The sequence below is a fragment of the Astyanax mexicanus genome, chromosome 13 (genome assembly GCF_023375975.1).
Source record: "Astyanax mexicanus isolate ESR-SI-001 chromosome 13, AstMex3_surface, whole genome shotgun sequence".
Taxonomy (NCBI): Eukaryota; Metazoa; Chordata; class Actinopteri; order Characiformes; family Acestrorhamphidae; genus Astyanax; species Astyanax mexicanus.
Genome location: NC_064420.1, coordinates 1,957,878 through 1,984,269, shown reverse-complemented (window position 1 = coordinate 1,984,269; position 26,392 = coordinate 1,957,878). Strand labels below are relative to the sequence as shown.

The 26,392-nt window shown below is 39.9% G+C and overlaps 1 protein-coding gene across 9 annotated transcripts in view; it reads right to left on the bottom strand.

The window, feature by feature from the left end:
* Nucleotides 1-26,392, bottom strand: part of hspg2 (heparan sulfate proteoglycan 2) — a 159,934-nt gene that overhangs the window by 65,448 nt on the left and 68,094 nt on the right. For all 9 annotated transcript variants that reach the window (XM_022677111.2, XM_049462688.1, XM_049486523.1 and 6 more), the window contains 20 exons: nucleotides 24,446-24,577; nucleotides 23,604-23,748; nucleotides 20,788-20,939; nucleotides 19,478-19,618; nucleotides 19,218-19,384; nucleotides 18,190-18,369; nucleotides 17,912-18,108; nucleotides 16,984-17,131; nucleotides 16,693-16,820; nucleotides 15,958-16,044; nucleotides 15,168-15,226; nucleotides 14,835-14,899; nucleotides 13,822-13,962; nucleotides 12,596-12,769; nucleotides 11,935-12,114; nucleotides 10,997-11,115; nucleotides 10,208-10,319; nucleotides 8,908-9,021; nucleotides 8,467-8,594; nucleotides 7,554-7,640 (listed from right to left, as the gene is read on the bottom strand). In XM_022677111.2, the coding sequence (XP_022532832.2) occupies nucleotides 7,554-7,640; nucleotides 8,467-8,594; nucleotides 8,908-9,021; nucleotides 10,208-10,319; nucleotides 10,997-11,115; nucleotides 11,935-12,114; nucleotides 12,596-12,769; nucleotides 13,822-13,962; nucleotides 14,835-14,899; nucleotides 15,168-15,226; nucleotides 15,958-16,044; nucleotides 16,693-16,820; nucleotides 16,984-17,131; nucleotides 17,912-18,108; nucleotides 18,190-18,369; nucleotides 19,218-19,384; nucleotides 19,478-19,618; nucleotides 20,788-20,939; nucleotides 23,604-23,748; nucleotides 24,446-24,577 (2,656 nt within the window). The remainder of the gene's footprint in view (nucleotides 1-7,553; nucleotides 7,641-8,466; nucleotides 8,595-8,907; nucleotides 9,022-10,207; nucleotides 10,320-10,996; nucleotides 11,116-11,934; nucleotides 12,115-12,595; nucleotides 12,770-13,821; nucleotides 13,963-14,834; nucleotides 14,900-15,167; nucleotides 15,227-15,957; nucleotides 16,045-16,692; nucleotides 16,821-16,983; nucleotides 17,132-17,911; nucleotides 18,109-18,189; nucleotides 18,370-19,217; nucleotides 19,385-19,477; nucleotides 19,619-20,787; nucleotides 20,940-23,603; nucleotides 23,749-24,445; nucleotides 24,578-26,392) is intronic.

The following is a 26,392-nucleotide window of genomic DNA, read 5'->3' as shown; positions in this document are numbered from 1 at the left end:
AATAAAACAACACTGTCACAGTTAAATGGCCTAAATGGGCCTTTTGGAAAGCTCAGCTGAGCAAATTTTTTTCCAGGTAACGAGTTCTGTGATTAGTCTAACGAGTAGGACAGGTGCGGTGAACACCTGATTTGCTTTCTGCAGAAAAAATGCATTCAAAGAATTTCATGATAGCACTATTTCAAATTATTCTAATTCGTTGACCAGCACCTGTATATATATATATATATATATATATATATATATATATATATATATATATATATATATATATATATATATATATATATAATACAAATAATTAATATTATCTAAATGTGACCTACTTTATCTTCAGACAAAAGGATGAACGTTTTTTAGTCAAATTTATTGTTTTAATAACAAGAATCTTGGTATCAATATTGGTAAGTCAAAATTGCAGTATCAAAACAACCCTATTAGACAATACCCAGCTCTAAACACTATTGCAATTCAGACAAAACCTGCAGAGGAATCAAGTTTGTAGACTCAGCGTCAAGGTTTTAGAACCTCAAATACCCTCGTTTAACCAAGAAATGCAAGAAATCCATGAGAGAAACATGGAAAGAACAGTGAAAATGGAAAACCTTGAGTGAAAGCAAAGTAAAAGCATTTATAAAAATACAGTTCTCCTCTTTTGCTGGTCATTGCATAAAGAAAAAAAAAGGGTCCAATCGTTTGCAGAGAACGCAAAAAGTGCCAGAAGGTGCAGATGAAAATTTAAAGAAAGCATAAGACTCAAAAAAGGACTAGACAGCAAAACTGAGCTGGGCATTGATTCTCTATACAGCTAGCAAAGCAAAAAAGAGAAACACATTAAAAAAAAAGAACTTTAGAGCAAAGTAGGACCTGCTCAAAATGCAGAAGATGCTAGAAATGCTTTATTTATCTAAGTAAGGAAGTAAGAACCTGCTCCCAAAGCTTGATGAAGAAGCTAGCTGAGGAACTTACCTGTCAGGTGTAAGCTAATCCCAGATAGTCCAACCTAGCTCTTTCACTCATGGTTCCACCAAAACAGAAATTCTTACAAATCCAGATTCTAACTGACTTTCTAGATCAGATCTAGATTTTACACAATTATTTTAGGAACTGGCATCCAATCGGCATGTTTGTGCTTTGGTAGGTGGTTGGTAAAGCAGTGAAACAGAAGAAACAGGCTACTTTAAATACAGATTATTCTGTATACTGGGTTCCGTGCATTTTTCTAAAACAACAACCACATAATTCAATGCCTTTAAGATCGTCCTGACATTTGTCATAGAGCAGCAAAGCTTTTTATATTGCATCTGGTTCATCAATCTGACAGTGGAACAAAAATACAATGGATTTTTTCACAAGGTTTCACATCTTTCTGACACAGTAGTCATCAAAAATTACACATAAACAGTAAATACAGATCATTACACACAATACAGGGACATACGATAGGTAGATTTAGCACATATAACATATATTGATACAATAAATGATAAAAAACAAAACAAAAAAAAAACAACGACACTTTTAAAAACACAAATTTCAGGTGTTACTGACACAGGAAGTATAAATACAAATGAAAATTCCAAATCTAACCACTGTAAAATAGAAAAATACTAACTTTTAGCACCATAACTTTTTTTATGAAGCCTTGGAGATACACTGACATGCAATAAAAGGGTACCACTTTAAAATAAGACTACCTTTATAAAGGGTTTATAAACGGTTTACAATTAATGGTTTATTAATGGTCACTAATTAGGTTGTAAATGCCTTAAAAATCATTAATAATCAGTTATAACACATACGTAGAAAGGGCAACAATGACCTGTTGTTTGCCAAATAGTGAACCCACAGCCATCTATAGTGTTGCCCTTTCTATGTATGTGTTATAACTGATTATTAATGATTTTAAGGCATTTACAACCTAATTAGTAACCATTAATAAACTAGTTGTAATCCATTTACAAACCCTTTATAAAGGTAGTCTTATTTTAAAGTGGTACCAATAAAAGTCTTGGGATCAAGAAGTCACCTTAGCTCACCTTAGGTGATGGCTTGGAAATGTCAATATAAGAGTATATAAGTAAGTTATAAGGTGCTATCTTGTGAATGAGGTTGAACACTGCTACTGGTACCACAGTTTGTGGAAGGTTTGAACATTCATTTTCGAAGTTTGAGTGTGAGAATTTAACATTAATCGACATACAGTGAAAAGTGCAGCGCGTGGTAAGGATTGTGACCGGCAGCATCTGGCTCACATTGTCCTTGCAAACAGACAGACAGACAGCATTCTTAATCTTTTAAAGGAACATGGCAAATTGACACCGTGTTCAGCAGCAGAGCGATCCTTTTTCTTTATTTCTCATATTGCTTGAAACCGGTGGCCTGCTTAACAATGAGGAATTATGAATTTTGAGGTATCATTGGGTGGTTTGTTCAATAAAATTGGATTTACATATTTGAATTTATGCTGAATATCCTTTGCATTGACCATTTAGGCTAATGTGAGGAAAATATCACTTTTTCTCACATTTCCTGTCCCATTGCTTGTTGCATGTCAGTGATGTACGTGATGACCTGATTTTCTTATAAACACATTAGTAGCTTTTATATATTATTAAACCACTGTATCTTAAATGTTCACCCACTCATTGTTGCTGAAGACCTGCAGCATTACAATAGTTTGGTGCATTTTCATAAATGAAGGCATTTATATTCATTATTCTTCATTTTCATAGTTTTTCAAACTAGATCATCAATGTGTCCAAATAGAAACAGATAATAAGGAGTCATTGTTCAGATGTCCAATGGGATCCTTAAGTATCTGGGATGATTTTTATAGGAACAGCCAGCTTTCCAAGGATAATATGGAGCTCCCCGTTGTGTATCTGCATGTGTCTGTTTGAGTTGCTTTGGAAGTTTATTTTGAGGAGGTCTAGAATACTAGGCTCAGTCTGGGGATTGGTTTTTGGGTTGGTGTCTTTGGGGACGTCGGGTTTTACCTCAGGGTTACTGCATTTATTAGGCTGCTTGGTGGGGGTAGATTTGGAAGAGGTAGTTGTAACAGACTCTTGTTTGGGTTGCTTTGGGCGTTGGTATGATGGACCATTGGATGGAAGATCTAGTTGATATGATTCGTTCAGTGTGTTTTTCTTCTTTGGGGTTTTGTTAGTCTGGACTGTGAGGGGTTTCCGGATGACCAGTTCAGTTGTGGACTTCTTGACTGGAGTCAACTGCAGATCAGGCTTGTTTGTATGTTTTGGAGGACTTCCAGGCATGAGTTTCTTAGGTGGCCTGGCAGATGTTCGTGGCGGAGGTTTTTGAGAAGGAGTATGGGAAGGGGGTTCAAGCTGAAATCTGGGATTCTTTGTTACATTAATTTTGTGTTTCCTGTGGGTAACTTTGGAAATGTGGGTTTGTGAAGGAAGGGGAGTTCTAGTGGTCTTCACTAAGTGCTTCTTTTCAGTCATAAGCTTTCGTTTTGTCACTGGTTTTGGTATTTGAACACTAGTAACTGGTGTCTTAGGATGTCTGGTAGAAAGTCGAGTTGTTGGTATAATTTTGGGATTTGCTGCTTTGGTTGGAACTACTTGTTGTTTACTGGCCTTCTTTGAGGAGACTTGAACACGGTTATCTTTTGATAATGATGACGATCTTCTCTTATCAGAATACTGGCCCTTCTTCACAGTGGAGCTTTGTGAAGGAAGGGGAGTTTTAGTGACCTTCACTGATGGCTTCTTTCCGGTTGTATGCATTCGTTTTGGTGTCTTTGGATGTCTGGTAGAAAGTCGAGTTGTTGGCATAGTTTTTGGATGCGCTGTTTTGGTTGGAACTACTTGTTGTTTACTGCCCTTCTTTGAAGTGACCTGAACACGGTCATCTTTTGATAATGATGACGATCTTCTCTTATCAGAATACTGGCCCTTCTTCACAGTGGAGCTTTGTGAAGGAAGGGGAGTTTTAGTGACCTTCACTGATGGCTTCTTTCCGGTTGTATGCATTCGTTTTGGTGTCTTTGGATGTCTGGTAGAAAGTCGAGTTGTTGGCATAGTTTTTGGATGCGCTGTTTTGGTTGGAACTACTTGTTGTTTACTGGCCTTCTTTGAAGTGACCTGAACACGGTCATCTTTTGATAATGATGACGATCTCCTTTTATCAGAATACTGGCCCTTTTTCACAGTGGAGCTTTGTGCAGGAGAAGGAGTTCTAGTGGACTTCACTAATGGCTTTTTTCCAGTTGTATGCATTCGTTCTGTGGTTGGTTTTGGTATTTGGACAATAGTAACTGGTGTCTTAGGATGTCTGGTTGGAACCTCTTGTTCTTTATTGGCCTTCTTTGAAGTGACTTGAACACTGTCATCCTTTGATATTGATAAGTATGATCTTTTCTTATCATAAACCTGGAACTTTTTCACAGTGGAGTTTTGTGAAGGAAGGGGAGTTCTAGTGGTCTTCACTGATTGCTTCTTTTTAGTCATATGCTTTGTTTCTGGTGTTGGTTTTGGTATTTGGACAATAGTAACTGGTGTCCTAGGACGTCTGGTAGAAAGTCGATTTGTTGGTACACTTCTGGGATGCGCCGCTTTGGTTGGAACCACTTGTTGTTTGCTGGCCTTCTTTGAGGTGCCCTGAAATTTGCCATCTTTTGATGATAATGATGATGATGATCTTCTCTTATCAGAATACTGGACTTTCACCCCAGGGGAGTTAAAACTTCTCTGAGAGCTAGAAGTAGTAACCTTGAGACCTAATGTTCTAGTCGTGGTTCTACTGTTTGACGCAGCAGCCCTTGTAGTAGTCTTTATGGGGGTTAGAGCTGGTACTGCAGTTGTCGCAACCATTGGAGATGTTCTGCCTTCCTGAGGAGGATGTGAGCCACGACGAGCTTGTTTGATTTTGTAAAGGTCTTGTGCGAGCACCGTTAAACCATCGATCATGGTCTCCAGTCTGCCCTCTAGACGGGTCAGTCGGACTTCCATCTCGGTGTAGTTCCTGGTCAGCTCTTTGACATGACGCCTCTTGTCATTTAAAGGCACCATTGGGTTGAGTTTTTTCAGCTGCTGGCTGAGTTGGCTTTGTTGCTTCTTCATAGTCTGGAGGATCTCTTTGACGTCCAGCGTGTTGCTCTCCATCATACTGAGCCTCCTGTTGAAGTGGTTCATGTGAACTCGGACCAGGGCCTGGAAGCTCTGTAGTCTAACTTTAGGACTAGGAGTGAAAGCAGAAGGTCCTTTTGTTCTGTTTTGGCTTACATTGACTCCTAACACGTGGACTGGACTTTTGCTTGAAAGAGGTCTACGAGGCGTTGTGGTCAATAGAGCTCTTGTAGGAATTCTAGAAAGTTCAGTCGTCACAGGCAAAGAGGTAACATCAATTTCTTGGAAATCGCCAGACTCTTCAGATTCGTCAAAATCACCCTCACGTCCGCTACCATCCAACAACTGTGTTCGTTCACTAACCACGTGAACATCCTCACTGCATTCTGCAGGCAGCGATTCGCCCAGCTGATCTTCTAGATAGAAATCTCCACAACCGTCAGTCGTCTCTTTTCTTGATTTGAACAGTTGAGGGGGTCATGATGAGAGGGGGCAACTTGAAAGCAGGTTTCACATACAAGTAACCTTTTCCCCCCAAAAAAAACACCAAACAGGCCTTTGCATTCTTAGCAGGTTGCAAAGTTTTGGCAACTTTTTTAGCAAAGGCAGCATCGTTTATGCCAAAGAGAGTGATAACTTCTTTGAACCTGATGTGCATAAACGGAAACCCCCATGACTCTCAAAGCACTCAACCAAATAAAAGAGCTTTAGAAGGAAGGCTTGGTGCAATGCAACAACTAATGTCAAGTAAACACTACACAACGTACTGTTCAAGATATTTTTTTCCAGATTTTTCCACATCCCAAGTGTAGAACCATTAAAATTGCAACGATGAGCAAAAAAAAAGACTAAAGCCACTATGTATTTTTTTGTACAATACCTCTCACCAAGTAGCAATGGTGAGCCAACATGCTATAGCTGTGTATTTGACGTTTTTACATTTCTTCTCTGCAGCACTAACTGGCTCTGTGCTAAGGTATAGTCTTAAAGTTATCAGTCAGGCCTTCATCACAACAGAGATAGCTTCATTGGATAAGGTCGCTAGCATGCTAACTTTGTGAAAGTGGTCCACTTGGTTGGACAGCTGAAATATAGCTAGCATACTGACAACACAGTAACAATGTAGAAAAAGGCTAGTAGCCAGCATGCTAATGCTAGCATAGTGATGTTGGAGGATGCATACTAACATCGTGGTAGCAATGTCAGAAGAGGCCAGTAGTCAGCATGCTACAGTTGCTATGTTGGAGAAAGCCGTCAACCGTCATGCTAACATAACTGTAGCAATGTCAGAAGAGGCTATTAGCCAGCATGCTAACGCTAAAATAGTGATGTTGGATGAGGTTGACAACCAGTATACTGACATTGTTGTAGCAAGGTCAGAAAAGGCCAGTAGCCAGCAATCTAAAACTAAAGTAGCCATGTTGGAGAAAGCCATCAACCAGCATACTAATAAAGTGGTAGCAATGTCAGAAGAGGCTAGTAGCTAGCATGCTAATGCTAGAGTAGTGATATTGGATAATGCTGGTTGCCAGCACACCAACAACACAGTAGCAATGTAGAAAGAGGCCAGTAGCCAGCATGCTAATGCTAAAGTACCAATACAGGATAAGGCCAGCAACTAGCACACTAACACCACGGCAGCAATATCAGAAGAGGCTAGTAACCAGCATGCTAATGCTAGAGTAGCAATGTTGGAGCATTCTAATGGTATGGTAGGGGCTAATTTAGTAGTTTTGGAGTTTTGACAGTCGTGTAGTGTCCACTTGACCTAAAGAAAAGCTATATAAAGCGCTTAAGCAAAAGACAATAAAGCAACATGTGGCAAAATAGTATTTTCTGTTAACGTATACCTCCGAAAGAAAAATATATTTTGTATAATACAGTATATGCACTGATTTTAACTCTTTTGGATCACCAGCTCAACACATTAGCTTTGAGGCTCATGCTGCAGCAGATCCAGAACCTACGTCCCTGTGAGTCGAAGAACTCAAGTGAATCCACATGCATTTATCGCAAGAAATGGCCTATAAAAAAAAGTCTCATGATGCCAGGCTCACTGCTCACTGCTGCGATCACAACCTCCTCCCAAAGAGGGACCGAAGAGACGTCTACAAGCAAGACGACCACCACAGCTTCCACTGAAACTAATCCCCACACAAAGGTGCTGCTCCTGGCTGACAAACAATATGGGTGGCTTTAATTCGAACTCAGCTTCTCCCATATGGCTCTAAGAGGAAGACCACTCAATCATGACTGGTGTGATGAAGACCAGAGAGAAAGAGAGAGAGAGAGAGAGAGAGAAAGAGAGGGATGCAATAGGCCAACATGCCAAGGAACCTGAGAGAGGGACCACAATCCCATCCAACTGCAGCTCAGCGATCCCAGCATCCCCAGACCAATCAAAAAGAAGGAAAAAACAATCCACTTTACTGGATCATAAGAAAAAGCAAGAGCTCTTACCTCTCACAGCGTCTTCCAGCATAACCTGGGGGACAGTTATTACAGGTGGGCTGTCCATCCGAGTCCAGGTAGCAAGATTTGGCTCCACTGAAGAGGAAATTAAAAAAACATTTACATCAAGGTTTGGCTTGACTTTAGTATTACCGTATTTTTCATTTTAATTTTACCAAAAATTACCAGTCAGGTATTAAGGAGCAGTAAAGCCACTCCACTGAAGTACAGCATTATACAGGAGTTTCAGGAGTTTAGTTCTCCAGCTTTTTCCATTCAGAGGTGAGTGTTATCGGCCTGTAGCTTGCTGCCAACCCTGGCTAGCACTGCTGGAGCAGCATTGGCATTACCCGCTAATCACATTGCTAAGCTCTAGCTCTTTTGCCGTTTAGAGGTGAGTATATCAGACTGTAGTCTGCATGTTTACCATGTTAAAACAAGCTATTTGGAATAAAACGCTAGCTAATATGGCCCTGGCTTACCGAAACACTCAAAGTTTTTCAGTGTAGCGCTGTCGGGCACCATTAGCCGACAACCGTGGCTAATCTAAGCTTACTGTAAGTAAAAGGAAGCGCTTTACTCACCCACATAAACAGTTTTTAGGAAAGAAATATGTGTAGATTAACATCTAGCTCTCGTTTGACTTTAAAAAAAATATATATATATATAAAAAAAAATATATATATATATATATATATTAAGAATTACAGTTTTGTTAACTTAGCTTAGCTTAGCTTTACAGGTCTTGGTAAACATGGGGTGGGAACACCCTTGTTCCTTACTAGTGTCGCATAATGCGCCTATAGTGCGAAGAATATGGTAATCTACAATGCAGGACATTTTAAAATAATAACAATAAAATAAAACAAAACACTGAATTTAATTTAATTTAAGGTCCAAAAACTCTTGAACACAAACTCACTTGTTGCCAGGGGCCGATCCAAGGCAAGGGCACGGTCTGCAGGCGTGGATGCCACCGGTCACTGGGTTGCCATAGAAACCAGGGAGGCAGCTATCGCACCGCGGTCCAGCGGTGTTATGCAGGCATTGCTGTAATGATGACATGAAAGTGGAGAGTGGAGAAGTGAAGAAATGGTCCTAAAAGACCTGTTGATATTTGGCGTGATAATTCTTAAAATGCCTAAAATCCACTTTAGGCTGTGTTGAAATGAATAATGGCATGAATGGACCAATGAAATGCTCCAAAAATTATATGGAACTAAAATTTTAACATTTCAGTTATCAAGTAAAGAGACCTATAGTGTGAACGTAGCCATAGAAATACCATGTTTTTGTCAGACACTAAAGATGTACTGGGTAAAAAAACGGGATATAGTACCTCACAAGCACAGAATTAACTCACCAGGCACGCTCCCGTCTCTGAGTCACACTCGCTGGCGTGTCCGTGGCAGTCGCACTTTTCACAAGTGCCGAGGTAAAGGCCGGATCCGGTGCGCGTATATCCGACCTCACACTCCTGGATAAACAAAGGATTAGACATTAGATTAGATTAGAGGCCACGGCACGCAATACCTAACACCACTCCATAAGATCTGCTGATGCACACCTCCAAACTCCACCCAAACCACAAAACAAAAGAAAGAAAGCATTAGTTGTGTGGATATTGAGTTAATGAGTTAATGAGTCAGGCTAACACACCTTTAAACTTAATACCCTTTTACAAAAAAAAAAAACGGTATGCGTTTCTCTCATACCGCCATACCGCTAGAGGGCGCTGCAGAGCGCCATGCGGAACAGCACCACCAAAAAGAGAGTGAAACGCTGGTCTAGTGCTGTACTGCCTGCAGAGAAATCTGAACAGCTCCTGCTGCTGTTTCTGCTGTTTCTGAGTGTTTTTATCCCAGTAAAATACAGCAGTAACTACAAAAGCATTATTTGAATGTATTTGTTAACTGGAGAAAGAAGAGAACTGTAGCTGATTTAAATACTGTAATGCCTCTTAATGGCTTCAGGAATAACGTGGTAAATGTATATTAAACTTGTGCAATAGAGCTTTTGAGAAATATCTCTTTGAATACTTAAACACTGAGTATTTTAGGTTTATGTTTATAGTGTTTATGGAACTATTTTTTAAAATATTTCCGTTTGTAAAGGGAGCCGTGTTAAATTTGCTGGCATATCTCTCTTTTTTTTTTTTAAGGTCTATTGGTTTGAAGGTTCCACTCAAAGTGAATTCTGTTTTATTGTACAGTTTTTTTAGTTTATGGGACAGGGATTGTTATTATGAGGGGTGTTTGGGTGGATATGGGAAGAAGATTTGCAGGCTAAATGGGGGGAGAAGGGTGGAGGGTTTATTCATATAATCTAAACTGGAAAAGTAGTTGTAACATGTTGATGGCTGATATTAAAATAAAAAAAAATAATGACAAAAAAAAAATGTCAATTTACAAAAAAATTAAAAAGCATGTTTTTTTTTTTGTATTTTATTCAATACTGTCATTGATTTTGGAAAATCGTCAGATTTGCGATTATGGCTAACAGCTAGCTATCAATGCTAGCTGTTTTCTAAGCTGAATTAATGTTTGCTCATGTTTGCCGGTTAGATATGATAGATAAGTGATATGTGTATAATTGTCTGTACATTACTCTGAGCGTGGAAATCATAGGGCTCTACTAAAGGATCCTGGTGCTGTAGATGATACCTGGCAGGATGGTCCTCTGTAGCCCTGAGGGCAGGCACACTCTTCCACCTCCATGGCTCTCTCATTGCCTGTAGAGTGCGGCACTGCAATGTCCATGTGGATATCAGAGATGCTGCACAGAATACAGAAACAGGAGTGAATTAATGAACCGATTAATTAACTGTAAAGTATAAAAGCATATAAAATAATAGTTGGAAAGTGGATTTTTTCAAAAACTTTCTCACACAAATATTACAAATTAAGAGATAGAGAACCGGTATGTGAATTAAAAGCATCATGTGCATTAATTTTACAGAAATTTAGACACATGAGACCTGGATTACGCAATGTTTCCCTGTTCACATGCTCTCCTGCCCACTTGATTCCTGTTTTTAGTAAAATGCTAAATAATCCTGATTTAGTGTGAACTGCTTTAATGTGCACTTTTCTCCTTTACACTGGAACAAAGAGGCTAGTTTCTATAATAACCAGTGGTTTTCTGGTTTTCCATCTAAATTAGTACAGTATATATATATATATATATAAATGCATCAGATTATAGGCTATTTTACATGTGATCCAGGCCCAATCCTTTGTTTTTACTACTGTGCTCTTGCAGAGAGCTCTTAGACACCATTATCAGCATTATCAGACACTATTCGCAGCTTGTAGTAGAAGTGAGGAGCGTTCTCAGAAGATAAAAGAGCAGTTTAGAGTCTGCAGTGTGGAATATGTCTTTTAATCCAGACATTTCACATCTTAAACATTCAAAAATCTTAAAAGTCAGATCAGAACACAGCGCAGAGGTACCTGCTCTCCGACATTTTGTCTGCATAAGTGGCTCTGATCATCAAGACTGCAACGTCAGCCAGAGCCATCAGCAGGTGCTCTCTGGTGCACGGCTGTCCATCAGCCCTCCTCCATGCAGACTGAGGGGATTACAGACAAAAAGCAGCCATAAAATATCAAAAATACATTACAGACCAACTACAGGTGCAGCTTAAAAATGAGAATATCATTAAAAAGTTACTTTACTTCAGTATTTCAGTTCAAAATGTGAAACTCATATATTATATAGACGTATTACACACAGAGTGATCTATTTTACGCTAATGAAAACCCAAAAATCGGTGTCTCAGAATATTTTACTTTCGGCAGTGTGGGCAGTGTGGCAAGTCCTGCTGGAAAATGAAATCCGCATCTCTATAAAAGTTAAAAGTCAGCAGAGGGAATCTGTAAGATATGAAGTGCTGTAAGATTTAGCAGGAAATTAAGACTGCACTGACTTTAGACTTGATAATAAAACACAGTGGATCAACACCAGCAGATGACAGACATGACTCTCCAAACCATCACTGATCATCAGTAAATTTTACATTTTATTTAAAGTAAATCAAGGGATCAGAGTCTGGAGGAAGAGTGGAGAGACACACAGTGCAAACTGCTCGAGGTCTAGTGTGAAGTTTCCACCAATCAGTGATGGTTTGGAGATGTGGATTTCATTTTCCAGCAGGATGTCACACACTGCCCTCATTGCCAAGAGTACCAATTGTCCTTATATAATAATACAATTTTCTGAGGCACTGATTTATGGGTTTTTATTGTGTGTAATACATCTATATATAATATATTTATATATAGTTTCATATTTTCAATGATATTCTACATTTTTTGAGATGCACCAGTACTTTAAGTGTCAAAAACCCTTTAAAGCTGCAGAGATTTTAAGAATGCAGTGTAGGACCCACCTCTCTGAAGGGCACGGTGACGACGGTGGGCACTCGGGGGAGGGGCTTGGTCTGTGACGAGTGCTCCAGGAAGATGCCGTTACCCTGCAGAACCACGTCCGGCTGACCGTCGATCACCAGAGAGAAAGACTGGTGCTCAAATCTCACTTTATACCTCAGCTCTCCTCCATACGCCGTCACCTTCACACACACAGACACCAGATTAACACTCCGAACAGCACATGAGATTATAGACAGATAAATACTATTTATACAACACAAACAGATTTTTTTTTCTGAAATCAAGGGTATTAAAAAACTAGCATTGTTGTCTCTACTACAGCATGTCTGTTTTGGCCAGTACGCATTCGTATATGCTGTTGTCAGTTGCTGTGGTATTCCAGACGGTTGCTGTGGAGTGAGTCAATAGGTAGTTTCTACGCTGTTTCTTTAATGTCGCAGCTGCAATAAAGTTGCTTATAGTTTGCAGATAGGTGGTTGCTGTGCTGTGGGTTGCTTAGTGGTTGCTAAGGTGTTGCCATGGTCTCAAATATGTTTTTTGCTACATGCTACATTTGCTAAGTAATTGCTTGATGGTTCTAGGCAGTTTCTATGGTTACACAAATGGTACCTATACGTTGTACCTATACTAAAGTTATTTTCAGGCCACGGCTAAACTCACCTTGTCTCCTCTGAAGCTCTCGGGCATCACCCAGTAGTAGATGTCGCTGGGTACGCTGTTGAAGGAGCGGTAGGAGATTTCTGCAGATCCTTTCTGAGAGATGCCCTCAGTGATAGTGCGTGTGTTAGCTCCATTAGCGAGAGAGAAGAGCTGTCCGTTAACGCCGCCTCGCACCTTCACACACACACGGAAACATCACCGTCAGGTCTACGATGTACTAGTGAGATAATTTTAGGTAGAAAATCTAATTTACACAAATTATTCTAAACGTATCTGGGTTTTTAGCTTTGCACCAGACCAAAAAAGGCTAAATACTGAACAAGTAATGACTGTTAAAGGTGAAATCCAATGTAAAATTGACTTGGGTTGTAGTAAAACATGAAACATGAAAATAAGTGTGAACTTTTGACAAATAGCCCACCTTCATTTTCATTTTCCTCCAGAATTCCCCAAATACAGCACTTTTAGCTGATGCTCCCAACAAACTTACAATGCAATTTATAGGGGCACAGAGTTGCCCATGCAAAGAAATCACTATTTTTACACCATTAACTCAAAACTCAAAGCTCAAAATATCTCCACACTTCATTGGTAGAATTCTGAGAGCTCTTATATTCACTGATCATCAGTAAATTTTACATTTCATTTAAAGTAAATCAAGGGAGCAGAGTCTGGAGGAAGAGTGGAGAGACACACAGTCCAAACTGCTCGAGGTCTAGTGTGAAGTTTCCACCAATCAGTGATGGTTTGGAGATGCAGATTTCATTTTCCAGCAGGATTTGGCACACTGCCCACACTACAGCCAAAAGTACCAATTGGTCTTATATAAGATTAAAATTTTCTGAAACACTAATTTTTGTGTTTTTATTGGCTGTAAGCTTCATAATAATCATCAACAATGAAATAAATACATGAAATAAATACATGAGTTTCACATTTGTAACTTGATTTACTGAAATAAAGTAACTTGTCAATGATATTATAATTTTTTGAGATGCACCCGTGCTTTAAGTGGCATAAATATATAAATATCAATGAAAAATTGAGAATTTTGAGGCCCTAACATTTAAAACGAGGCACTAAGAGATTTGAAAGTGCACAGATAGTTTATTATAAACACTGTTTATACACACAGTACCTCATCTAATGCCGCAAAAATAGTGATTTCTTTGACTGGGTAGCTTTAAGCCGGTTGGGGTATTTAATATTAATTAAAGTAAACTGACCTGATCTCTGGTCCAGGTGGAGCTGGCACACTGCTTGGTGACCCCCATGCAGAAACACTGCAGGCAGCCGTCCGGATTATCAGCGGAGAGGTGGAAGGAGCCTGGCTTACACTCATCACACAGCGGTCCAGCCACGTTCGCCTACAAAGCAGAAATCAGGGGTGTAAAGATTTATACAACTGCTATGTTGTTATAGAAAGTTGCTTCCATATTGTTGGGTTTGCAAGTAGTCGATAGGTGGTTGCTGTGGTATTGCTAGGTGATAGCTATGAGTTCGCTAAGGGGTTGATATGATGCTTAATAGTTGCAGTAAGGTGCAGTTTATGATATGGGGCTGCAAACGGCTGCTATGGTAAACCAGGTGTTTCCTGTGGGGTTGCTTAGTGGTTGCTAAGGAATTGATGAGCAGTGGCTGCGGTATTACAGCTATGAACTTGCGGAATGGTTGATATGATGTTGCTAAGTAGCTGCCATCAAGTATTATAGTATATGCTATGGGGCTACAAACCGGTTGCTATGGTATACCAGGGGTTTGCTGTTGATTTGCTTAGAGGTTGCTAGGGAAATGTTAAATGTCTGATGGACAGTCGCTGTGGTATTTCAGCTATGAACTTGCTACTTGTGGTTGATATGATGTTGCTTAGTTGTTGCCACGAAATTGCAAGTTGATAGTCGATATGTGAGGTAGAGAGGTGGTTGATATTGTGTGCCTAGGTGTTGCCAAGTGGTTGCTAGGACACTGTTCAGTGGTTGCTGAGGTGTTGCTTGATGGCTATGCAACAAATTTCCTTAAAAAGCTGGAGTTGAAAAAGTAGGTGGAAAAAGTATATATAAATATATTGGAAAATATAATTGATTAGCTATTTCGGGACACATATCGTTTATTTATTCATGCATTTGTTAAAAATAGCGCACCTCCTGTTTCAATAAACTCAAATTCAATGCATCTTAACTAATATAATGCATCCATTTAGAGCAATATTAGACTAAACGATTCAGTTAAATGCACTTGCCTTGCAGCTGCAGGGTCTGCTGTTGGAATTGATGCTTCCTCGGTTGCTGCACTTTCCTGGGTTTTCTAAAAAATCAGGTAAAAAACAGCAGATGTTACAGAAGCTCCGGATCCAGGGGAACGCTTTGAACAGCTCAAACGTGAGCACAAACAGAGGGAAGCCACAGCTTCAGCAGAACATGTTAAACACTGCTTAAAAAAGACCTGAGAGAAGGAGAAGGAGAAGATGCTCACCAGACATAAATCTAACCCACACCTTCACCTGGCAACCTGCAGTAAATCACAGCTATATAACACACCTGTCAGACTCACGAGACCAAACACAGAGGCTCACCGTTAGGAACGCACTGTCCGTTCGGCTGCAGAGGGTTTCCCACGTATCCAGCTGCACATCTATATAAGAAGAAAAAAACAAAATAAAAGTCTTTATTCCAGGGGAAAAAACTTGTGCAACAGCCCAGACAGCTTACTGTAATATGCTACTTATAATAATAATAAAAGTAGTAATAACTATACAGCAAAAAAAGTGAAATTACCTAATTTTAAGTGAATAAACATTTTTTTTCTTCTCTGATAAGATTCTTTTGGGCATTATTGTATTGGGCATTGTGAAAACGTATGAATATTTCGCTTACTTTCGGAAGTATTTCGAATATTTAAACCTTATTTTAAGTCATCTGACCCCAATTAAAGCAGAATAAGTCACCAATCAAGTTATTTTAATTCTTGTGTCCAAATTTAAGAAATAAAAACAGGGATTTATGCTCAACTCAAGAAATATATCTAAGAAAGATTTTCCTCAGGAACATATTCTGTTTCGTAATATATGCATATAAATCTCAATGTTTATATATATTTTGTACTTTTTGCCAGTGGTCACTAGGGTGTTGCTACCTATAGTTTTTGGTAGGTGGTTGCTGTGGTAGATAAGCAACAGATGGTTGCCAAGGAATTTTTTTAGACATGGGCATGCAAGGTAGTTGCTAAGTGGTTACTATGGTGTTGTCAGGTGGTGACTACTGTGTTATCAGGAGGTCACTATGGTGCTGTCAGGTGGACCCTACGGTGTTGTCAGGTGGTGCCTATGGTGTTGTCAGGATTTTCAACAAGTTTGAAAGTCTTACTTCTCACAGCGTCGGCCGGTGTATCCGGGTCTGCAGGCGTCACATGTGGCCTGGCCATCCACATCTAAGAAGCAGGTGTCTGAGAATCTACACACACACACACACACACTATATTTAATATCTTTTCAATTATGTTTTTTATCGAGTACAAGCCGCAGTAAATATTATACATTGACAAACCAACAGTGAAGGGACAGCAATATAACCACTTATCACTAAGTGTTACCTCACAGAACCTCTTGGGACACATGTATAAGTTCTGAGGTGTTTTCTTGTGAGTGAGTTTAAACACTGGACAGCTTATGATTTTCCTGGGTTTTATGGGTATTTAACATTCCTCCATCCATGGTTTTAGATGTGCACCGAGAATACAATAATGCACCAATAATGCTCATGACCGGCAAGAACAGATCTGAGCTGTGCGGTTTAGAGCAGTGAACGCTGCACATACAGCGTTTAGTGTGTAAACAGCTTAGCATGAAGGAGCAGCAGAGACAGTGTGCGTCCATAGCTGTAGTAATTAGCGTTATCTGACTGCTATATCAGGTTAAACTGCACCTGAACAGCCGAGTATATTGATTCTCATCAAAAACAAACTGCTCCTTCTCTAGCAGGTCTCGGTTTAGGTTGTTTTAGTGCGATTACTGTTTTCAGACCTGCTTAATCAAACCGCATCAAGACTGCAAACGAACCAAATAGTGCTGGTGTGAAAACGCCCTGGAAAAATGTCCTCACCTGCGGCTTGTCTCTGTGTAGGGACAGGGACAGGGTTTACAGTCATCATGTCGGCCCCGGCTGGGATCACCGAAGTATCCAGGCCGGCACTTGTCACACTGGGGTCCTTCTGTATTGTGCTGACAACTCTGAGAGTGAGACAGAGAGAGTGTAAGAGATAATACACGAGAGAGAGAGAGAGAGAGAGAGAGAGAGAGAGAGAGAGACAGATTATGAGTGTGGATACAGTATTAATGTGCCACTTGAGCTGCTATAAAGTGCTGAAACGTCTGTAATCAGAGATAAATGTACCAGGCAGTGTCCGCTGACGGGGTCGCAGGCGCTGGCGTGGCCGTGGCAGTTACAGCCGGCACACGTGCCCAGGTATCGCCCGCCCGGCACCCGGTCAAACCCAGAGGAGCACGACTCACAGGACAGGCCGGAGTAACCAGGTGGACACCTGAGAGGAGCATCAGACACTTCTGGTTATTATTTGTTAATTTTTTTACATGAAATAACATAAATGCATTACGTCTGCAGGTGACTTACAAATATGAAAGTGACAATAGCCTTAAAAAAGCCTTACAAACACTACAAACTGTAGCATTGCCGAGTAGCATCACAGCGCTAACGCTCGGAGCAAAGCGCAGCGACTCGGTTCTGATACACCAGCTTACAGATGCAGCCTTGTGCTGATCCACATCACCCTAGGAGTGGCTCAAGAAAAGCTCTGATTGGCTCTCCAGTATCAACACCACTTTTCTTTTCCCTTTTCCTTCCTCTCCTCCCCTTGATCTTTCCTTATTCTTCCCTCCCTTTTAACCCCCCTTTAGCCCCTCCTCCCCTCACACAGCCCCTCCCACATTAACCCATATCTCTTCCCTCCCTTCCCACACCACCATATTCTTGAAGAACTCTATATAATATAGACAATATAATGTTTCACAATGTTTTACCAGCTTTGACTAGGAGTGCAAAAAAAAAAGACTGTGATGTAACAGTTTTGGGGTTATGAAAATCACCCGTTTTTTCAGCTCTGTTGGTGGTCTACTCAATTTGAATTTAAAAGAATCAAATTCAAAGTTGGCCACTCCCATGTACTGATCTAATCAACGAAGAAAACAAAAATTGAAGATTGAACACTGTTCAGAAAGTGAAGTTTCCTCATTGGTTTGATGCTACGTGTGTTCAGTGGTTTTCTGGGTTTTCTGGACTGTGGAGATGATGTGATAAATCTGACCTGCACTCCTCCACGTCTTTAGGCTGACCCTGCAGGCTGAACTCCACGCTGGTGGTGTCCATCACGACGTCGCTCAGCCCGACGCTGACCATGCGGTTATCGTAGACCGTGCGGATTCTGATGCTCTCCACGTTGGCCAGGGTCATCAGGAGTTCCTCACGCGTCACTGAACGCCCAGACGTGTGCTGCCAGTTCTCCTGCAGTGAGACACAGAGCTGTTAGTGTGATTCTGCAAAACTCAGGTGTTAATTTGTCTTTGTTTAAGTGGAGTAACTGACCTCAGTGAATTTGATTTCTCTCTGATTTTTGATATCAGGTGATGTTGGAGAGCCGCGGCGGTACACCAGTCTCTGACCGTTTCCCATCAGCAGAATATCGGCTTTATTATCCGGCTCAGAGCCTTCCCTCTGCAGCGAGTAGCTCACCTTATACCTTAAAAATCCACCATACGAGTCCACCTAAACCACACACACACACACCGAAACACAAAGGCCTCAGGTTAACATAATAAGAAAAAATACTTAAAGTACAAACAAACTATTTTTTAAGAGAAAAAGGCAAACAATATCAACCTTTGGCAAACTGTGAAAAGTTTATGTTTCTATTAATCCACTTATAAGATGAGACAAGAACAGCAATTTGATTACTTGTAATAAAGCCTTATTAAAGATAGTGATCTCACTTACCATATTTTTTGCACTATAAAGCGCACCTAAAATTCTTACATTTTCCCCAAAATCATCAGAAAATCATCACCTTATAATCCGGTGCTCCTTATGTATGAGTTCTTACAGTCAGGTATTAAGGAGCAGTAAAGACACTCCACTGAAGTACAGAGTTATACAGGAGAGTTTTCAGTGAAGTTTCTCCAACACTAAGGCTGGAGCAGCATTAGCATTAGCCACTAAGCACAGTGCTAGCTCTTTCACCGTTCAGAGGTGAGTTTATCAGACCCCAGCTAGCACTGCTGGAGCAGCATTAGCATTAGTAGCCGCTAACCGCGCTAAGCAATAGCTCTTTTGCCGCCTAGAGGTGATTACTCAATTAACTTTTTTTTTAAGAATTACAGTTGTGTTTACCAAGCTTAACTTTACTGTACTTAAGTACTAAAATGATGAATCTGTGTATCTGATGTATCTACTGGAGTATTATTTTTTTTCTACTTTCACTTTTACTTCACTACAAATTTTGGGTGGGTTTATTAAATAAACTTTTAAATACATTTTTTTTTATTGTCACAATTATAAAAAAGCTAGAAATCATTCAAAAAAAAAAAAAAAAAAAGAGAACGGGGGGAAAAAAGCACCTTGTTGCCCAGAAACTGCCTGGGTAGAGTCCAGTGAGAGTCCAGGTCCAGGAAGCGTCGGGAGAGGTCCACCAGCTGAAACTCCTCCTCCTCTGGGTTTATTAATATCTGAGTGGAGGTGAGAGGAGGGGGAGCGCCCGGACGAATGGGGTAAGAGACGTTCACTCCTTAAAAACAAAGAAAAAAAGAGACAAGAGTGTGAAAATTCACCTGTAGAAAAGACAGAAGCCTAAACAACACTCTTCATGATCCACGCCCACCTTTAAAGTTCTCCTCCTCGTCGAAGCGCAGGGAGATCTGGTTGCGGTAGCGGCCGGTGCTCTGGCAGTTCTTGGTGATGCCGAAGCAGAAGCAGGGCATACAGCGCCCCCCGATGTTAAAGTGGCCCTCAGGACAGTTACCTGCAGATTAAAAGAAAAAATACAGTAACAGTCTGGTTATCAATCTATCAACCAACCAGAACAGGATTCTGCTCTGTATAACTATACAACACACAATCCATAATCAATATATCCAATCACAGTCAGATCAATGTAAAACAGTGCAGTGACTGATTACAGAGCTGATTTTAGAGTTAACTCAGCTCAGTTTACTCAAAACTCAGACAATTTTAATTCTGCATATCAGTTTGACCAACAAAATGTATTGAATTAAGCCTCAAATATACAGCATTTGCCCAATTAAAGATTTATTTTGTTTTTGCATTTTCTTGTTATGACTATCAAACTAACTTTAAAATAAAACAACTCATCCAGATGTTTTTTTTTTTTTTTTTTTGAAAGTGTGTCCTGTTAACATCTGGCGTAAATCTAACAAAGAATTTCAGAAATAGAACATCATACTGAAAGTAAAACAGGGTGGTGGTTGTGTGATGATCAGGGGCTGTAATAGATGGAACCAGGAATTCTGCTGTTTACCAGAAAATCCCCATGGAGAACATGAGAACAATGTGTGCACCATGGTCCCTGGAGGAACGTTGTTTCGTTTCACTGTGTACTCTGTATATAGCTGAAATGACAATAAAAACCACTTTGACTTTGACTTTGATGTCAGTCCATCAGTTTGTGAACTTAAGCTCAAACGTACTTGGGTTCTGCAGCAGGACAATGACCCAAAGCACACAAACAATGGCTAAAAAAAAATCAATGGTTGAATTAAAACAATCTGCAATGTGCAAAGAAGAATGGACCAGCATTCTTCGACAGCCCTGTTAAAGATTAATTGCTCGTTTCTTAACTATGGAAAAAAAGAAAAAAGGAATCCAGCCATGTGCTGCTGGATTAATGAAATGTCTCATAAATCTGGTATCCACTATCAGTCCTTACTTAAAGATAATTCACCCTGCGTTGCCATGAGCATGCTAGTCATTCTTCAGCTCCACTCACAAGATAACACCTCACGACTTTAAATCCTTTTAATCCAGACTCATGAGCTTTTTTTCTTTTTTTAAATCTTGAGCTGGTCTACCATCATGGTTCTCTCTCTATGTTCAGAATAGTATCAGATCTGACGTTGTGTGAAGCTGCTAAGCTGTTAGCGTGGTGAAAAGCTAGCGTTAGCTTGTGCGTACTTGGTACACGGTTGAGGGTCAGCACTCCGTCTGGAATGGCGAACACCAGGCCTTTAGCGTTGATGGCCTCGCAGGTGTACGCCCCCTGATCTCCTTCCTTCACGTCGCGGATGGTCAGAGTCCCCTGTCCGTTCTCACTCGTCATCGTGATCCTAGTGAAAAAGAGAGAGAGAGAGAGACGTTGAGTACATTTACATGCACTTCTTACTTCGATTAGACGTGATGTAAACATTGTGAAAGTGATGTAACACTTCTTGCTGCTGCTTGCTATAAACACATCGGTTATATTCTGCACTCAGCCTTATTTTACCTTATTTTCACTCTGCCTGCACCTGGTGGTGCTCAACGCTTCTCAGCAGAGAATACTGACCTCCCGGTTCACGCTGTGAAGGTGTGTGAGCAGGTCGTTTACCGGAACAGCAACGTTATTTTATTGTGTATTTTCTTTACTGTTGATGTAAAAGTTGGGTTTTGCGTGTAGCTAAGATAGGAATGGACTTCTGACCGTTGACTGTTGTCAGGGTTTTAATCAGAAAGTGGAGCACCTGTGTTTTCCACTGTCAAGATACCAACACACCAGAAATTCACCTAATTTCATAGATTCATATATTCATAGATTTATTTCTAAATTCAGTCTGTTTTTAATCATAATTGAACTGAATTAAAATGAGATTGTTTGATCTCAGCAGTGTTACTTCTGCTGTGTTCAATGTTGCTGCCATATTTCGGGTATCATGGTCGTGAGCAGCCAGAGAAATCGGAGAGTACACTGTTTTTTTTTTTTTATCAGATTGTAAGACCTTATTCTTATCTAAGAAATCTATTCTAAGAGAATATGGTGTTTAGATGATTACTTGGGTAATCAGATTTAAAAACAATATATATATATATATATATATTTTTTTTTTTTTTTTTTTTTTGGGGTGTATGTAAGCACACTTACTGTTTGAAACTGCATCTGTTCGCTTGGCTCAGTCTATTTTAAATTAAAATGCAACTCAGCAGTGGCATCGCAACAAATTAAAGCACTGGAAAATGTTTCCAAGAGCATAAACAATGCAGGATTTCTCTCCCAGAATCTCTGGCAACCAACACAGACGTGGAATGTGAAAAGTGAAGCTGTAAACTGAAGGTTAGGGGTGTGACAGTCGTGCTCGAGGCTCTGAGTGATTATACACAAGTCGAGGACACTGTGAGGAACTGAAGAACAGCTCGAGCGGCGCTGTTAATAAATAATCACACTGAAGCAGAGAAGAGCCCCACAGCTTTTCCCTCGGAGGGACGACGTGATTGGACAGGAGGCGGCTAACTCTGGAGGACCAATCCGGAATAAAAACTCCGCCGTCTGTCTTTAATTACACTCCCGGCTCAGTTCCACAGCTCCGCGGGCTGAACCTCTCTCTGGAGCTCTTTTAGAAACACGCCGCATTGTTTTTATTTACTCAAACAGAAAGGTGAAGAGAGGGGCATCAGGCCACGCCCCTGTAATAAAACTACCCTGCAGTCCAGCCCCGCCCCCTCTCCTCCACTGTTTTAATCACACCTTAAAAGGAAAACTTCAGCAGATCAGACTTACAGTGTGTGTGAATGTGGTTTATTTAGAATTAGACAGATGTAACTAAAAATAATAAAAATACAGTTTCTAAAGCTGCTTCTAATTAACTGATCAACTATTTTCCATTTTTATAGTGAACAGGTAGAGCTTCCCACTTTTAGGAAAGTGTTTCTGGGCTGCTGCTGTATATGATTGCTTAAATGACTGTTTTTGATAGGATGTTACTTTGTTATACGTTGCTAGGTGGTTGATAGGGTGTTGTTTGTTGGCTGCTTTGGTGTTGTCAGGTGGTTGTTTTTTTTTTTTGGGGGGTAGCTTTGGTGTTTTTTGGTGGTTGATGTGATGTTAGGTGGTTGCTTTGGTCTTTTTTGGCGGTAGCTTTGGTGTTTTTTGGGGGTAGCCTTGGTGTTGTTAAGTGTTTGCTTTGGTGTTTTTTGGTGGTAGCCTTGGTGTTGTTATGTGTTGCTTTGGTGTTGTTAGGTGGTTGCTTTGGTGTTATGTTTTTATTTGGTGTTGCTAGGTGCTTGCTGTAATGTTAGGTGGTTGCTTTGTTCTTTTTTGGTGGTTGCTTTGGTCATGTTAAGTGGTTGCTTTGGTGCTGCTGGGTGGTTGCTTTGGTGTTGCTAGGTGGTTGCAATGCTGGTGTTAGGTGGTTGCTTTGGTCTTTTTGGTGGTAGCTTTGTTGTTGTTAAGTGGTTGCTTTGGTGTTGTTTGGTGGCTGCTTTGGTGTCATGTGTTGCTTTGGTGTTGTTAGGTAGTTGCTGTGGTGTTTTTTGGTGGTAGCTTTGGTGTTTTTTGAGGGTAGCTTTGTTGTTAGGTGGCTGCTGTTGTGCTGTTAGGTGGTTGCTTTGGTGTTGCTAGGTGGTTGTTTTGGTGTTGCTAGGTGGTTGTTTTGGTGTTGCTAGGTGGTTGTTTTGGTGTTGCTAGGTAGTTGCTGTTGTGTTGTAAAGTAATTGATACATGGGTTTTATAGCTGCTGTCAGGTTAATGGGTGGTAGTCGCTATGATGATGTTGCTACATGGATGTTATATGCTGCTATATTGTTGCTATGGTGATGCTAAGTGGTGACTAGTGTTGCACAGTATACCAATACTGGAAAAGTCTCAATATCAATTATTTCATTCGTCTTATTCATCTTTAAAAATAAGAACAAAACCCCTTTATGTAGTATTTTAAAAATGAGCATGTTTTACAGAAAGTCACTCCATCGTCCACCTGGATCAGACAGGGAAAGATCAGCAAGGTCACCTGACTACTTACCTGCTGCTGACTGGAATGTGCCCCCAGTTAAGCCTCCAGGTAATGATGGGCGTCGGCACGCCCACAGCTTTACAGGTGAAGGTCACCGTGCCCCCGCGCATCGCTGTGACCGAGTCTTCTGGGGGGCTGGTCACAGTGGGAGGGGCTTAAAATAATGAGGAAAAACAACAATCAATTCATATTCCTGTGCTGTATGTTAATCTACACAGATTTCTATGTTGAAAACAGTTTATTTGGGTGAGTAAAGCGCCTCCATCTATTTGCAGTAAGCTTAAATTTCCAGTATGTTGTCTCTAAGGGTGAGTTTTCAGTGAAGTTTCTCCAGCACTAAGGCTGGGTGCAGCAGCATTAGCATTAGCATTAGCCGCTAACCACAGCACTAGCGGGATGTAAATGCCACCTGATAGTTTTAGACTGAGGAAAGGTTCAGGTAACTGAGGGCGCTAAAAGCTAGCGCTCCGTCCCACGTAGCTTTAGGTTTTAACACGGCAAACACAAAGACTACAGTCTAATATACTCAACTCTGAACGGCGAGAGAGCTAGCACTGCGCTGCAGTTAGCAGCTAATGCTAATGCTGCTGCTCCAGCCTTAGTGCTGGAGAAACTTCACTGAAAACTCACCCTCATAACTCTGTACTTCAGCAGAGTGGCTTTACTGCTCCTTAATACCTGACTGGTAGAATTTATACATAAGAAGCACCGGATTATAAGGTGCATTGATTATTTTTTTAAAGGAAAATTAAAAGAATTTTAAGTGCACCTTATAGTGCAAAAAGTACGGTAGACAGATGATTAACAATAAGTATTAAAGAGAAACTGAATTTGAACACCCCTGGTCTTACCACAGCCGTACTCGTCGGAGCGGTCAGCGCAGTCGGGCTCCTCGTCACACTGATAACTGGCAGGAATGCAGGCGCGGTCGGACAAACACACAAACTGCTCCGGTGCACAGGCATCTCCTGGTCTTCTTACAGCTACAAACAGCAGATAGAGAGATTTATTAAATACACTTAAATCATACAGAACAAAACTGTTAAATTCTGTTTTTTTTTTTCATTATTTTAAAATGTTCTGCATTGTAGATTAATACTACATAAGTCATCCAAACTATAAAGAAAAACATATGAAATTATAAAACATTGTTAAACAAACTAGAATATGTTTTATATTTTACATTATTCAAACTAACACCTCTTTAGACTCATCAAGAGTTAATTCCTTGAATTTCTTGTCTCTTAATAAAGTGTTTAAGAGCATCAGTTGTAAAAGATGTGAAAACGTAGAGTTACAGTTCCACAGTGAATAGTGAAACATTTTAAGAACTTTGAAAGTATCCTCGAATCCTGTTACCGTAAAGATCATTATAAAAACATTATAATGATGAAACTGGCACTCATCAGGAGCGCCCCAGTAAAAGAATATCAGGAGTTTCCTCTGTTGCACAGAATAAGTTAATCAAAGTTACCAGCCTCAGAAACCACAAGTTAACAAACAGCTCCTCAGATAAGAAGAGCACCTAAATACTTCTCCACAGAGTATTTTGGTTTGTTTAACACTTTTAAGTTACTCTAAGTTAGTCTGCATCACTTCACTATTCATTTACAATGTAGGGGGAAAAAAACAGCTACACAAGCAGGCGGGTCATAAACTAGAAGCTGCTGTAATGTCGAAGACACTGTCTACAGCCAATCAAATTACAGGATACAGTACAAGATAGAAGTATCTGTTCTGAAATCAGCACTTTTATTTATGACTAAAGCTTCTAGCTCCCGCAGTGCTGTACCAGCTATGAAGCATGGTGGCGGTAGCAACGTGCAATATACCACGTAGTTCAATACATCATGTAGTTCAATACATCATGTAGTTCAATACATCATGTAGTTCAATATACCATGTAGTTCAATACATCATGTAGTTCAATACATCATGTAGTTCAATACATCATGTAGTTCAATACATCATGTAGTTCAATACATCATGTAGTTTAATATACCATGTAGTTCAATACATCATGTAGTTCAATACATCATGTAGTTCAATACATCATGTAGTTCAATATACCATGTAGTTCAATACATCATGTAGTTCAATACATCATGTAGTTCAATACATCATGTAGTTCAATACATCATGTAGTTCAATACATCATGTAGTTCAATACATCATGTAGTTTAATATACCATGTAGTTCAATACATCATGTAGTTCAATACATCATGTAGTTCAATACATCATGTAGTTCAATACATCATGTAGTTCAATACATCATGTAGTTTAATATACCATGTAGTTCAATACATCATGTAGTTCAATACATCATGTAGTTCAATACATCATGTAGTTCAATACATCATGTAGTTTAATATACCATGTAGTTCAATACATCATGTAGTTCAATACATCATGTAGTTCAATACATCATGTACTTCAATACATCATGTACTTCAATACATAATGTAGTTCAATACATCATGTAGTTCAATACATCATGTAGTTCAATATACCATGTAGTTCAATACATCATGTAGTTCAATACATCATGTAGTTCAATACATCATGTAGTTCAATACATCATGTAGTTTAATACATCATGTAGTTCAATACATCATGTAGTTCAATACATCATGTAGTTCAATATACCATGTAGTTCAATACATCATGTACTTCAATACATCATGTAGTTCAATACATCATGTAGTTCAATACATCATGTAGTTCAATACATCATGTAGTTTAATACATCATGTAGTTCAATACATCATGTAGTTCAATACATCATGTACTTCAATA